The following is a 14,803-nucleotide window of genomic DNA, read 5'->3' on the forward strand; positions in this document are numbered from 1 at the left end:
AATCTCCGTTTTCCATTTTTCATACTAGCTGTCTTAATTTGCTGCTGATAAAATGGCTGCTTTTAGCACAAAACATTTGGAAGCGTTTCATAACCACTTTATTTTAGGTGTAGAGTTTTAGAGTTCTTATTGACCAAAGCACTTTTGCCTTTGTAACTTCTTTGAGTAAATCAGACTGTTGCAGTGCCCAGTTAGGACTTGCATGGTGTTCTTTTGCTCTGATTTAGAAAAGAGGAAAGATTGCATCTACTTTGTGTTTTCGTGGTTATTTTCTTGAGAAAGCTAGTACAGTGGATGCCTACAAGACTTGATTTTTAGATTAGAATCAGTATTATGTAGATTTAACCTAACCTTCATGAATTATTTGTTTTCTTTCATATTGGAGAAGATGTACCCGTAAGACAAAAATGTCCTCTGCTTTCCACATGTTAAATCAAAATGACAGAGACAAAGCAAGTCTTGGGAGTTTCATAGTCCCAAAAGTGTGATGAGGTACCTGCTTGAAATAGTTCTTTGGTTTTAAATTAAATGTACTGGCGGTTAGTACTATTTCTTGTGATTTCTGTTAGAGTTAGTGCTCTTAATGGTTTTGTCTTGAGAAACATTCCCATTCAAATTTATCAGTTTGAAAGATAACCTTTCCTGCACTATCTACTTACTGATCCGTATCACGGCAGTAATATTCTTATTTAAATAATATATCAGAAGCAAAAATAGTGTTTACACAAATCTATCCTGTCAATTGAGAAAATATGCAGGTAATACAGAATATCCTGATTTATAACAACAGAGGATTAATAATTATCTTTTTCTGTATTATTCCGTAGTAAATGTGAATAGACTGTAAGTGGTATTCTGTAATGCTTATCTAAAGCACAGAACATAAAAGGAAGAGTGCATTAACAGATATTCTGGCCAGATGCTGTGATGTATTTGCATGAAATTCCCATTGAGTTTATTGGATCACTGAGGAAATTTTTATTTTTATTTTTGAAGTTCAGAAGAGATTGAGGTAAGTATCAACTGTTAAGTGGATAGTTATTCATTGTACCTCATTCTCTGCTATTCCTTTCTGAACTTCAAAAACATTATTAGTAATGCTCTATTTTGAAAAATAGAGCATGATTTAAGTTCTCTAGAGAGATTTGCCATCTACTTTTCATTTGCCCCCTTGCAAAGTCCATTTTATCTTCTCTTTTCATTGTTATTACTGTGTTTTTTCCTGTTTAAAACTTTGATTCCATCTTAGCTATGTTTTGGGTTACATATTTATTTTACATTTATTGACATTTATATATCCATTTATTTATTAAGGTTTGATGTAACACTTCCTTAAAATTCTCACCGCAAGTAGGGACTTGGGAGACTGAAATGTGAAAAGTGGGTAGGAGAAATTTGTTCCAAGCTGGTTCTGATATAAAGGACCCCGTACTACTTTGCTTAGGACTGGGAAGCCTCATAGCTTTTTTCTTTTGAACTCCATTGGAAAAGCTGTTAGCTTGCAGCGTTTCTCATTTATTTGTGAGTGTTTTATCTGTTGCAGATGTATTTGTGTTTTCTTTTAATTATACTGATTGTTTACATTTTTTTTTTTTTTGGTGCTTACAAGCATTCCTGTTTTTCCTTTAAAATGAGAAGAGCGGAATGGAAGGCAGTCGGGAATCCCATCTGTTACCATATTTTAAAAATCAGACAAACGCCGTAAGTACAACAGTGCAACGTTCTCATACCAACTCAACAAATTAAACCTCCGTGCATTTAAAACTGAACAAGGAGGGGGAAAGGTAGCGATCTGCTGCTGCACGCCCTTTAACCCCAGGGCTGACATAAGCTACAGTTTTCAAAAGATCCCGACACTTCTGAAGTTAAAGCTGTAATTTCTCCTGTTTAAGCAGTGGCTTGTCAGATTTGATTCGAAACTTTCAGTAAAAGTCAAACATAGGAAAGCATGTTCAGACAAGATGCCAACCATTCTGAAAAAAAATCATACAGCTGCCTTTCAGTTTAAACAGGTAAATGATCATTGTCAATCTCATTGTACTTCACCCTCAGAAACGTTTTTTGTATATGTGGGTGGTTACGGGGAGGAAGGGAAGAAGTAGAGTAAAAAGGGGTGAGCTTGTACAAATGACAATATGAATTTTCCACTAGGATGTTTCATTTGATTGTGTTACTTTTGTTGCAGCTCTGCAAATTTCTGGAAATGGATGAATTCTTCTACAGAAGAATGATTGCAATGTAAAAAAAAAAAAATCCTCAGTACTTACACAAATCCTTATTTAAAAACGCTTCATTGTACTTCTGTTAAGTGTGAAGTTAAACATGTGTTTGTGCTGGTAGTAACTTCTTACACTGGACTTAGGTCCTTAATTTGAAAACTGCCAGTTCTTCACCCTTTTTCTGCCTTTGTTCTGACGATAACCTGAAAGCGTGTTTTTACTCGTGGCTTTTAAACATCGGAAAGTTGTGTGTCTCTGTGCAAAAAGGTGCGTTGCTATGATCTCTGAGCGGTCATGCTGCAACGTAGGCGTTACAGAGAGAAGAACAAGAGCTTTAGGTAGTTGATGAGGTGAGTGTTGCATATTTCATTTGTGTGGGTCACTTTAATTGGATTTGCATATAGTAGCTGTCTGATACATGATCTTCAAGCTTTATTAGTCAACTTTAGGGGAAAGATGAGTTTCCTATTTAGAAACTGCTAGTTGTTATTGAAACCTTAGTTGTGGCATTGTTCAGTGTCTTCTGTTCTTTTCCTGTCCCCTTTCTCTCTCCCTCCTCCTTGAATTTTCTTTTTATTCTTTCCCTCACCATGATCATATCCAAGGAAAAGTGGTTTGGGTTGTAATCTGTTTACCTCCCCATTTTTGCCTTGTTAAAATAAAATCGGGTAACCTCTCGAGGTTCCACACTGGTGAGTTCCGCCTGGAAGGAGCCGTAAAACAGTGGCTCCAAACTGCAGTAAATATTGACTGGGTCTCTGAGTTGAGTCTTGCTCAAAGCTCCCTCTGATGACTTGAAAGGCTCCTATTGTTCCTCCTCAGCCAGCACTCCATAGCCAAGGCTGAAGTATGCATGCGTTAGGGACAGGAGAAAGGCAGGGGGGGAAATTAAACAGTGATCACGGCTGAACGCCTAACTGCTCTGTGTAGAGGAAAGGGAAACCTCCAACAAAAAAGGGGCAAGAGCTTGCTGTGGGTTACAGAAAACTTTGCAGAGGTGGAGTGTCCAACATCATCCGCCCTCTCTCTGTATTGGTTGCTAGATACGTGTAGCTGATAGCTTTAGCGTTATTTGGGTAGGACCTGGGGAAGGCGACAAGATAGGAGATCAACTTTTCCTTTCTGGGAACAGCTCCTACTAAGGAATTTGTAATGCCTGATGAACATCTAAGCAATGAGTGTGGCTCTTGGGCAGCTCCCTTTCCCTCACTGACGATGTATGAAGTATTTTGGAGAGTTTAACTGCTGCTCTTCTGTTGCATGCAGCTATTGCTTTGGCTGTGCAGGAAGGAGGGCAAGATGCAGAGGAATATGGTTTAATTAAGCCACGGCTTTTTTGTTAACTCATTTGAAAACACCGCTTGGCGATAAAACACGGACTGCAGATCGTTGTGCTTTCCTTGGCCAGTCCGTCATCCTCGGAGAAGCTTCTGCCAGCCGGTGCTGCGTGGGTGATGGGTCCCCTCTCTAGGGCAAGGTGGGGAGCTGTTTCAACTCTTAGGACCCTCCCGTCCCCTTTTCTGTTTTCCTTAGGCTATCAGGATATATCAGTTCTTTATAGGATTAACCCCTGCATTGGATGGATGGGTAATACTGCCTATTACCTTACGCTCACCTGAATCAAATCTCCCTGTGCATATGGATTGCTGACTTGCTGTGTATGAGAGTGAAACTCTTCTCACCAGGCTTCTTAACTCTCTCCCGCCTTCCAGAAAAAGCCTTCGAAGAAAAATATGATTAGCATTGTACCTGCTGCCAGTCTTAAAAATCATTCCTGCTCTGATTCATTTTGCTTCTAGATAGTGCTTTTTGAATGTGGTGAGAGAGATCTGTCTCATTCATTTCACACTGGTCAGCTGTCCTTGTTCTTTTCACTTGTATTTTGTCTCGGTGATGTTCTTCATTCCCTCCTGTCCTTCAACCAAGATGACATAAGGAAACTTCAAAGGAGCCATGACCTCCTTTTCTTTCTATTGGCAAGACAAAGCCTTACCCTCTGCGTTTAAGATTAGGGAAATGGCAGTGTATCTATCTCATTATTGTAAAGCATATTGGGATATTTTGAATATGAAAGGAGCTATATAAAAGCAAATTCTATTTACACCCCTCAGATGAGAATAGGTTTCATCTTGTTACTGCACTGGCTCTTTATCTACGAAGAAGAAGTGCTTGACACCATGTTAATAGAAATGAGTTTGCACTGTGATTTACTTGCACTCTCCAGCAGCAATAGAGCAGGCAGAAAACTCAGTCTTCAAGGGTGGGGCAAGAGAAGTAAAAGCAGGGAGAGGACTTATCTAAAATATGAAAGTACTGTTGATAAGAAACTTCAAGTACAGTGACTTAAAGCTAGCAAAAGCATTACTTTTGAAGCTTATACAGTGTGGTACTGTCTATTTCAAAGCCAGAAAAATGGACTTTCGATACATACGTAGATAGCGCATTATTGTAAATTGTTGTGGAGGGGTGTGATCAAATTTTAGTTAACCAGGATTTTCATTTCACCTAGAGATAACTGTTTTGGTGTGTAGAATACTTAGGGGTATAAAATCTGTTAGGTTTAACCATGTAGGGTTTTTTCTTTCTTTCCCGCTACACATTTTTTTTTCTAATGCAAATACTTTATGTAAATACTGTATTTTGGTTGCCAGATCTTGTTGAAGTTCCCTTATCTATTCTGAGATCAGAATACATAATTGGGGCATCTGTAGATGTTGCACAGAATAGGGGGGATTGTGATTTTTTTTGTTTCTGTGTAGTAAAGCTAAACTTTTTATTTTGAACTAATAGTTAAACTAATAGTTAACAACGTGTTAGATGTCCAGTTTTAACCATTGCTTATGCTTTTTCTGTCTTGGATTTTAAACGAACAGCTGGAAAACATATTTTACTGAAAACCTACACCACAAATACCAACTTGCAAAAGCTAAACGTCATTAGAAAAAATTTTCTGTATGCCTCAAAGACAAAGTGACTTTCACTAAAACCGGAATAAGGAAACAACGTAACTGGACTCTGTCTAGGCCATTTTATCTATCTATCTATCTATCTATGTATCTATGTATATATATGTGTATATATGTATACACACACACACGTATGTGTATATATGTGTTTATGTGTGCGTGTGTATGTATATGTGTGTGCGTATATATATATATCTCGTTCTCATTTGTTTGTTTGCTTCCTTGTTTCTCACTTAACACAACACATTTAATATTATGATTGATACCTTAGAAGCAGGAACATTAAAGAAATTCAGAGTTACTGCTTCTGCAATAACTGGAGCACTTCTCTCTTGCATGAACCGTAGGATTCTCTTTTAACCTTAAGCATGTATATATGAAATGACTTTTCTTTCCACAAAGCAATATGCTGTGTGGCCAGGTTACAACTGCTGTGAAGTTGCATAATTTAAGATCTTTGGTTTTGTGCAGGTATAGTATCAAACAAATGTCTCCCCACACAGTTGTGTATGAGTTTTCTCTTTAGCTATTTTCTTGATTATGAAAAAAGCTTTTTAACACCCTTATTGCAGTCACTCAGGTACTATCACTCATTAAAGATAAGTTATTTGGTATATGTTGTATTTCACACGAAGATAGCGTTAATTCCTTGGTCGTGCAGGTATTGGTTTATAGATGTGTATACATGGCTTATTCTTGGCAATTTTTGTGTAACTTCAGAGCCTGATCCAGCAGAATGGAAATCTTTGGAAATTCTGAGTGCGAGAACTTACTCAGTTTGCAGTGGAGTAAACGTGCACCTGCCATTCAGTTTGATAAAGGATTGACTGTTTAGATTAGAAAACAACATACTGTCAGACAGTGGTACTCCAGGCAATACATTTTTTTTTTCTTGACAACCTGATGCTGATTTTTTCATTGCTATGTTTTAATTACACAGGATAATCTAGGACCTGAAGTATAGGACAATATACAGATGTATATTTTTAATTATGATCTGTTTCAATTATTCCTGGGAAGGATTAGTGGAGTTGCTGCTTTTACCCACACTGAGGATATGTATATGGTGACTTACACCAGTGGAATAAAAGCACTTCTTTCTAAAGTTTTCTGAATGCCTATTAGAGTGCCTGTTATACTTGGATATGACAGTAAATCTACAAGTTAATGTAGTATGTTTCTCAGAATACCACCGTACCTCCCCTCAACCTTTGGCAGGATGCATCAGTAAAAGTTTTTTGAGGGAATAAAATTTAAATCTTTATAATGAAGAGCCCACAACATGCATTTTTTTTTTTTGCATATTATGCCATTATAGCGTATTAAAATGGCTCTGCTTTATAGGGTGCAAAAAAAATGAACCCAGCTGGTTCATAAAGGTCCGTTATAGACGATAATCTCTTACCTGAACTACAAGTTCAGAATATCGTAATTTATGTAATTTTTCTGAACAGAATATGAAATTGCTCAGTTGATCTGTGTGGATGTTAGCTGCAAGTCCAAATCCTCCTTAAAATGCAAATGCCTAGAGCAGAATAGTCACTGGTTTGATACAAGCATTATTACTAAAAGCTGTAATAATTCCGTCTCATGGAATAGCAGAACTGGGCCAATCTTAAATGTAGGTCTGTCCATATGGTGTTCTGTGTAAGTTTCTGCAGGTACGATTCATCAGCACTCCGCCTTAATGGAGACTACAGAAAACGATACACTCTCAAATATTTACATTTATATATTAGAGCTACTATTATTGGTCACACCTTAAAACAAAAAAAAAGTTCTGAATTTCTAGTCTAGTAATTGTGCAACGTGTTCAGAGTACTTTTTTTTTTTACAAGTGCCTGTCTGTTCAGGTACCTCCATAAAGTACACAGACAATGTAGCATTTTCTTTAGAAAAGTGTGAAATGGTAGAGGGCTGGTTTTATTCATATTAGTTAAGATACTGTGATGTTTGTGCTTAAAAAAAAGCTTAATGAACTTATAATTTATAGAGGCCCTGTCATATTGTCAGGAAACAAGTTAAAAGTGATGTGATTTTTCAACCTGAACTTTTACTTGAGCAGTCAGCTTCTGACATAATGAAAAAAAAATACCGCATTTTTATTATCAAATACAGATTTTAAAAATACAAAACAAAACCTCAGAATACAATAAAATGCATTTTCATGCAGAGAACTGGAAAGTCGTTTTGTCTTTAGGGCCTTAGGTGGTGAGTTAACATTCACAGTAGTTGAAAAATAAATAAATGTAATGGTGTTCAACTTTATTATGCGGAATTTTTAAATTCGGACCTCTAGAAGTTTTTTGCAAACCCTGTGTAACCTATTGTAGTTTTTGAAGTTGCTCAAATTGCACTTTCAATTTCAGTTTTGAGTGCATTTCTTATACTAAACATATAGCAATTGACTGGCTCAAACTATTCATTTTTTCACAGCCTCTGTTTTCCAGATAGGTGTTCAGTAATGTCTTTTCAACAGCTTGTCTAAATAATTGTTGAAATGAGAGAAAGCTTTCACTTACTTGGTGAATTATAAAACATACACACAAAAATCCCTGCGCTTTGGAAGGGTTAAAGCTTTTCATGAAGGTTAATAGAAAATAAAGAAGTGTAGCAATGCAGTGTTTGTCTGAAGAATTTGAGCCAAGGTGTCTATTTATCTCTAATGGAGGATGACAATGAAGGATTTAAGAAGTCATCCCACTTATTGTCTTCAACACAAAAACCTTCCGCCTGCATCTTTCAACTTGCTTCACCACTTCTGAAGGAGCCATGGGCAAACTGCTGAATTTTTATTAATCAGCTTAACCTAATGAGATGAAAAGACCTTTTCAGAATTACAGGGAGAGAGTCCTGCACGTACAGAGAACGCTGTTTTTGAATGCTTTCACATCTAGAAATTCGCTTCACGCTGGTTGGGAAAAGACAGACCTCAGTTCTGCTTCTGGCTCCCGCATCTACCTTCCTCCTTTCTCTGTCTTACCTAATTTTAGCCTTTCTGTAAGCATATGCTCATGAGGGGTCTTCCTGCTCTCTCTCCCCCCACTTTAGGGACGAGCATAAGGAAGACTTAATGAGGGTTTAGGGTGGAAATACCTTTGGGAACTGAGGCAAGAAAGCCTAAGCTGCTAAAACACCGCTCTTCTGATGGGGGCCCTGTCTGGATAACTTGCCTCTTCTAAATTCTTCTTCTTCCATTCCTTCCCTCCCCCCAGCTCCCTCTGCTTTTCTCTCTCTTGTCAAGCCCACTTCATAAACGGTAGCAGCTGGAGATCTTTTTAGTGGCATTCAGGGATTACTGCCCTTCAGGATTTTAATAAGCCCCACTGCCTGAAACGCCTGTGAGGGTGCTCTCTGAGACAATTACCATTCAGGGCTGGGATTGAGGGCCCTTCATGGCCCAGATGGCCGCGGCTCTGCGCGCGGGCAGATAGCATTCCCCAAACAACAGATCACTGGAGCAAAGAGGGGTTTTTTTGTTGGGTAGGATGAGGAGCGAGGAGAGGGAGAAAAGGAAGGGAATAAGGGGGTTCTCTCACTTTCCAGCTAATCGAAACAAAGTTTGCTCATCCTCCTATACATAACTGGATTTAAACTGTGACCTCTTAAGAAGCGCAATTTGAGGTTACATATCCCTATTCACTGTAAGGCAGCTGCAGTTTGCAGTTTAAAAACACAATACCCCTGATTATGAGGAGTATTTTTTAGCTGCCCCACAGAAGGAAATAACTTGCAAAGGCCTGGAGTGAGGCCCCCTTCTTACTTTAGCACTGGGAAAAGAGGACAAAAATTGCAGTCAGAACTTAACCAGTTGCTGTGGATGTTTGAAGGGCAAGAATGGAAAATGCAGCATATTCACACAGGGCAAACTTTTAGCCAGGAGGAACTGAGCATTTCAGTTTGCTTCTGCCTGCGCTCTGGCATGCTTTCTAGAAGTGTATGGGAATGAAATGGTGGGCTTCTGAAGCAGCAACTTCTTTGGATGAGTTTTTAGCCCCTGAAATGAGAAATGCAGAGTTCATGGGAGAAAGCTTTGGGCTGCTTTTGCAGTGAGCGCTGCTTTGTAACTAAGTGGAAGAGGCTTGCAGAGCTATTTTTGCTATGGCCAGAGCTTTTTGGCCTTGCAGTCCTGTGCAGAGGGTGCAAAATGTTGGCTTATTAGCTGAACAGCTGTTCTCTGTCTGGATGGACAGACATTAATTTTTTAATCCTTGGACCCCCTGATGGCAGAAAAACCCATTTGTGCCTCTTCAGATTAAGGTTAATATTTGTGATACGGAGCTCAGTTGCTGCCCACTTGCTTTTGACTTCTACAATGAATACTTCATTCTTCTAAATCATATTTAATAGGAAAATAAAATGCATCGTGTCATAAAAGAGAGAAATTGCCTTAAATAGAAAGCATACAGCTGGACTGTCTTATGGCTGAACAGTTTGGATGAATGGGACTAATTCTGTAGTTATTGATCTTGAGGCTTCTCCCATACCCCAGTAAGCTGTAGCAAGTTAATTTGTGGAGCTGCTGAAACTCCAAAGTTTAAAAAGACTGGTTGATCGCTTTTCTAGAAAAATAATAAATATGAATTGGTGGTAGAATTTTAAAGGGCTGATAATGTGTATGTAAATAGCTCTGCCTCATAAACGGTTGATTTAAAGGAATTAGCGCTAAAGGAAAGTAGGATGGTAATTTCTTACTCTAGGAGCCGTGGAGATGGCTATGGCAAGGAGATAGTCCTGTGTGAATTGAGGCTACTGAATTCATCCTCCTTCCCCTGAGTATTTGGCGGTAGTTGTTTTTTAAAGTAGCTATACTGAGCTCTATTGAGATGGCTCAACCACCTCTGTGGTTAAGAAATCATTTGTAACAGGAACAGCAATACAGGAAGACAGTCAGTTCACCTCAGGATGCTGATGTTTCATTAGCCTTTTTCAAACTGATAAGCACGGTTGCTCGAATATATTCCCATTATGAAAGTGAATGAACAGTTTTGGTTCTCTCCTACCATCCTGTCTGAGGGTTTTGTCCCCCCTGCGCTTAAGTGTTATTAGAATAACAACATTATAAACAAATAAATAAAACTCATAAATCAGAAAGGACTTAACTTTAGTGATGGATGCTGATTGCTGACCTGCTAAGAACTGTGGTATGAATTGCCAGGCGAGCCAGCCAGTGTAAAGCTTGCGGCAGTTTCTAAGCGTAACTCGTATTGGAACAAATTCTGCTTGCCTTGCTTTCGTAAGTCGACTCGCTGAAGTGATTGAGATGATGATTAAACTGGATAGGGTGAGTAAACTTTGGCCAGTGTTAGGAAATACTACTTTCTCACGTATTATCTTTGAAGCCCCCAAATTCAGCTTAGATGAGATACAGCATTATAAATTACAGTAACTTCCTTAATATTGAAGCTTGAGTCTTCTGTTCAATTTGAATTGATAACGCTGAAAAACTTTGGCCGCTGACTGTGTGTATATATAAACAGGACTTCAAACAGTCTGTTACATGGTCTGACCCTTCTGAGTGCATCCAGAGTACGTACTGGTGCATTTCGGCTATGAGATGTGTAATTTCGTACTGGAATATCTACACTCTTATTTTGGTAATAGCGATGTGTAATATTACATATAATAAAAATAATACTCTCCAGGGGAATTGGTGTGGTTCACTGATTGCCTTAGAATTGAGTGAATATAAGACTGGATTAACAGTGGCATGATGAATCAGGCTAAAACTTCGGATAGGATATGCAGAAGTATTTAGAACATTGGTAGTGTTTGTGTGCTGAAATGTAACAGTGGACTTGTGTTACGGCCTCTTGTTTTTGATCACCATGTTGAATCTTTTCAGGGTATTTCTGCTTTCTGATATGTGTGAGACATATCAGGAATGCTGTATTTTCAGAACAACTTCTGGTCTGTAAGTTCGTGTAAGTGCCGTGTTTGTCTCCTCATCTCTGAGTATTGCTGCATTGTCCGAATGTTAATCAAAATCCATGTTTAGGCTAGTTTGTGATGTTTCCAATATACAACCTATGTATTTCTGAGACCACCTTTAGCATCTAGGTTCTTTCCCAATGTTTCAGTTCTTGCCAATTTTATTTTTTTTTTTACTATTTTTGCAATATTAGGATGAGTCTAATTTATAATGCCATTAAGAGATGATTTTCTCCCTCATTTTCTTCTGTCAGGTTTCTTTGTTAATAGCAAAGAACACTAGACAATCATGTAGAGACAGGCCTTAAAAAAGAGATAACATGTTTGAAGCCCTGTTCATAACATACAAAAACATATATTGCTGGATGATTTTTATTCCATTTCCTCTGCTCTCCAGCAGGCCATACCTGATTTTATTCTTTTTCCTTTTTTTTTTTTTTTTCCATTTCACTGTCAGCAAACAGTGTGTGAGCTGTGATTTACCTGACACTGTCTACTGCTGCCGGGTCTAGAAGCCTGATAGAGTCTTGGAACAGCATTACAGCGCTTGTCAGTCCTTATGTCTTGGGCATGTAGCTAACAGACCTCTATAACCTGAGTAGTTTCTCACCACGTTTTTTGTTTTTTGTTTTTTTTTAAGCTACAACCCTTAATTAGAATTCACGCATTTTTCCTAATTAATAATATATGCCATGAGATAACATGATTGGATCCAAAAATCATAAAGAAATGAAAAAAGCTAATTTTCTTTCATTTAACAATGTTGATGACTGTCCTTCTGTGTGTTTTGTGCTCCTGAATATTTGCAGAAATCCATGTGGAAATACTTGCAGTAGGTTTAGATCATCTAGATAAAATAAAGATAGATAAAAGGTGGTTGATACGCGTTACCATAATCTTGGTAAAATTTGTGAAACTTAACTAGCAATTTTGAATCTTCTTCTAGAGGAAGTAATAGCTTAATATTCAAATACAAATTATTTAACATGTCTTTCCTTCAACTACTGTTCTATTAACTATAGAATCACATTGTGTAAGTGCTAAAATATTAGGTAATTTTACCTAGAACTTCAAAAATTTTAGAGTTTTGTTTCTTTAATAAAGTGTGTAGTTTTTAGCTGTCTGATAACAGAGAAGGGTGTTGCTATCTGTCTGTCTCAGTGAGCATGTCCAGACCACGCTGTTCAAAGTGCTATCCTGCAACATAATCCGATATGCTATGAATGGCTGATATATTTAGGTGTCCTTTAGTGAAATGAGATGATAATGTTAGTCTCAGTATGTGGGAAAATTAAGGAAATCCTAAAAATACAGTAGAATTCAGTGGTTACAGCAGCAGTCTTTTTCAAAGCCTTTTAGAGATGTAGTTCCCCATTTTTAGATGATGGTGAATTTGTTAGGTTAACAGTGTTTTCCCATTTTATGAATGAAATCCATTTTCCTCGTGGAAAAAACGAGGAAAACAATTTTTAATCTCATGTACAAAGCTAGAGGGGAAAACTGTTTCAAAGACTTCATAAGAGCAGAAGTTCCCTGATAACCAGTTTAGGCCCTTGATATTGGACTTGATTTTATGCGTCCATGAACAAAAGGCTCTTAAGTGGTGTTTATTCACTTCAAGTGTCCCAAACAGTAAACAGGAATAAAAGTGTTCAGAAGTGTCTGCATGTGATTTCCTCGCAACTTGCCATGACTCCCTGGTGCTTCTGGTTTTGTCGGATTATTAGTCTGTGAAGGAAGAGATAAAGCATTTCCTTGTATTGAATTTGAGCACGCTCTGTGCTTTGGGCTGAATGAAATATTAAAGGCTGTTTGCGATCTTGCAGATGAGTAGGGCAGGCAAAGTTTCGCACGCACATGGCAGGGGGAATGAGGTCGAGACATCATGGATTCCTGAATTCAGGTGATTTGTTCGTAGTTGCTGGTAATATTTCCCTCCTACATAAAAGGAGGTTCCACCCACATGGTTTTAAGTAACTAATTTTAATTACTTTTGTAAATATCTTTGAACTATATATCCTTCCATTGATTGTGGCTACTTAAACCTTTTAGCAAGTACAGTAAACTGCAGTAATTGTAATGAACTCTCCCAATCTAGCATTCTTGACATTGAGGAGCCTGCAAGAGGCGCTCCTGAGAACGAGAGGGTACCGATATTTTACTCCTGCCTGCATCGATTGAACAGGCTAATTGCAGTTGGGAAGGAAGGCCATAAATGATAGAGTTCACTTAGGAAAGCAAAACAGTTTGGAAACAGGGGGATAAAATATAAAGGGTTGTGTGTATCATCCATCTTTCTCATTTTGGTGAGTATACTTTTTATACATGCGTACGTACTAGCGTACTGTCATTACATACACCCACACGTAGCTGGTCCAAGAAGGATTTCCATAGTATTGACTAATGTTTTTAATGCTGTATAATGCTTCACAAATGGTAGTTGTCCTATAGAGAGATTGTTGTCCGTAGCAATCCTTCTTGATTAAAAGTACCTTACTCGTTGGCTCACTGCTGAGACCATTCATTCCACGGATGACTGGTTTTGCAAGTTTGGCCTTATCTGTCAGTCTGTCTGTGTGGAACGGGAGTGAAATGTATCTATACTATATTACTTAATGAGAAACTTTGTCTTAAGTATAGGGAACGCTCTCACTGTGAGGCTGTCAGTTACCTAAGGCTTAAAATCCATGGTAATTACCATGTCTATAAAACGTCCCTCATTATGGCACATAAAATGCTTGGCTGCAAAGAACTGCTGTGTGAAGATTGTTTGCTGCGAACCAGTCAGCATAAAATAAAACTCCTGGGTAAAAAATAAATAAAGAGGCATCATACTTGGTTTCATTTGCACATTTTTTGATGAAGGATAGATCCACGTTGTCTGGCTGTGGTGCAGCAGCAATTTAATGCTTTCACTCTTCACCACAGAGGAACGTAGTGGCACTACTGCAGTCTTACGGGCTCTGCTAGTCTATCACAAATAAATGTGCTGGCCCTGGGGGAAAACAGTACACAAGGAGTTAAGCCAGGCTGTTTGCAATAGATCAATACTGGAAAAATATGCAGTAAGAACCTAGTAACCTTCCAGAGAAGTTGCTTTGAAATATTCACGCAACAATAAAGGTGAAAATCCCCTTTTTTATTTGAAGGGAACTTAGCAAGGATGCACGTAACAGGAGGAAATACGAAAACGCTTTTCCTCAATTACCAACGGTTAGCTCAAAGCAAGTAATGAAATCATTTCAGAAAATAACTGCATGATTATTTATTGACTTTGGCCACATTGATTTGCTAAATCATATGGATGCTATTAAGGTTTGCTGTTTTAAGCAACAACACCCGCTGCTCCCCCCCTTCACCTCTTTCTTTAAATTGACATGGTCAAATCCCAGTACGTTTTTGAAACCACAGTCTTCAAGATGGTGTATTTCAGTTCTACGTGTAATGGTTTCTTATTTCTTAATCGTGTCCCCTTGGCCCTCTCCACCCTTTGTATTTTGGAGTGTTTCTGTGTAGCATGACCCCCATCTCAGTTATGAAACTATGAACTGTATCATTGTATGTGTGCTTTTTGTTCGAAAGTCATTTAACTGGAGCATGGATTATGTTTTTCAAGTGGAAACGTTCCATATATCCCATATTACAATGTCAAATTATTAGTGGATTTTCAAAGCAAACAAAAAACGT

General features: G+C 38.1%; 1 protein-coding gene across 3 annotated transcripts in view; it reads left to right on the plus strand.

Annotated features, from left to right (window-relative positions):
- The window catches only part of LOC104140173 (ephrin-A5), a 212,363-nt gene that overhangs the window by 13,223 nt on the left and 184,337 nt on the right, over positions 1-14,803 (plus strand). The window contains exon 2 of one of the 3 annotated variants that reach the window (XM_068925441.1): positions 1,610-1,701. The exons of the other annotated variants lie outside the window; for them this stretch is intronic. Within the exon in view, the coding sequence (XP_068781542.1) occupies positions 1,631-1,701 (71 nt within the window). The 5' untranslated portion in view covers positions 1,610-1,630. The remainder of the gene's footprint in view (positions 1-1,609; positions 1,702-14,803) is intronic. 3 annotated transcript variants of the gene reach the window in all.

This window comes from Struthio camelus, chromosome W (genome assembly GCF_040807025.1).
Source record: "Struthio camelus isolate bStrCam1 chromosome W, bStrCam1.hap1, whole genome shotgun sequence".
Classification (NCBI taxonomy): domain Eukaryota; kingdom Metazoa; phylum Chordata; class Aves; order Struthioniformes; family Struthionidae; genus Struthio; species Struthio camelus.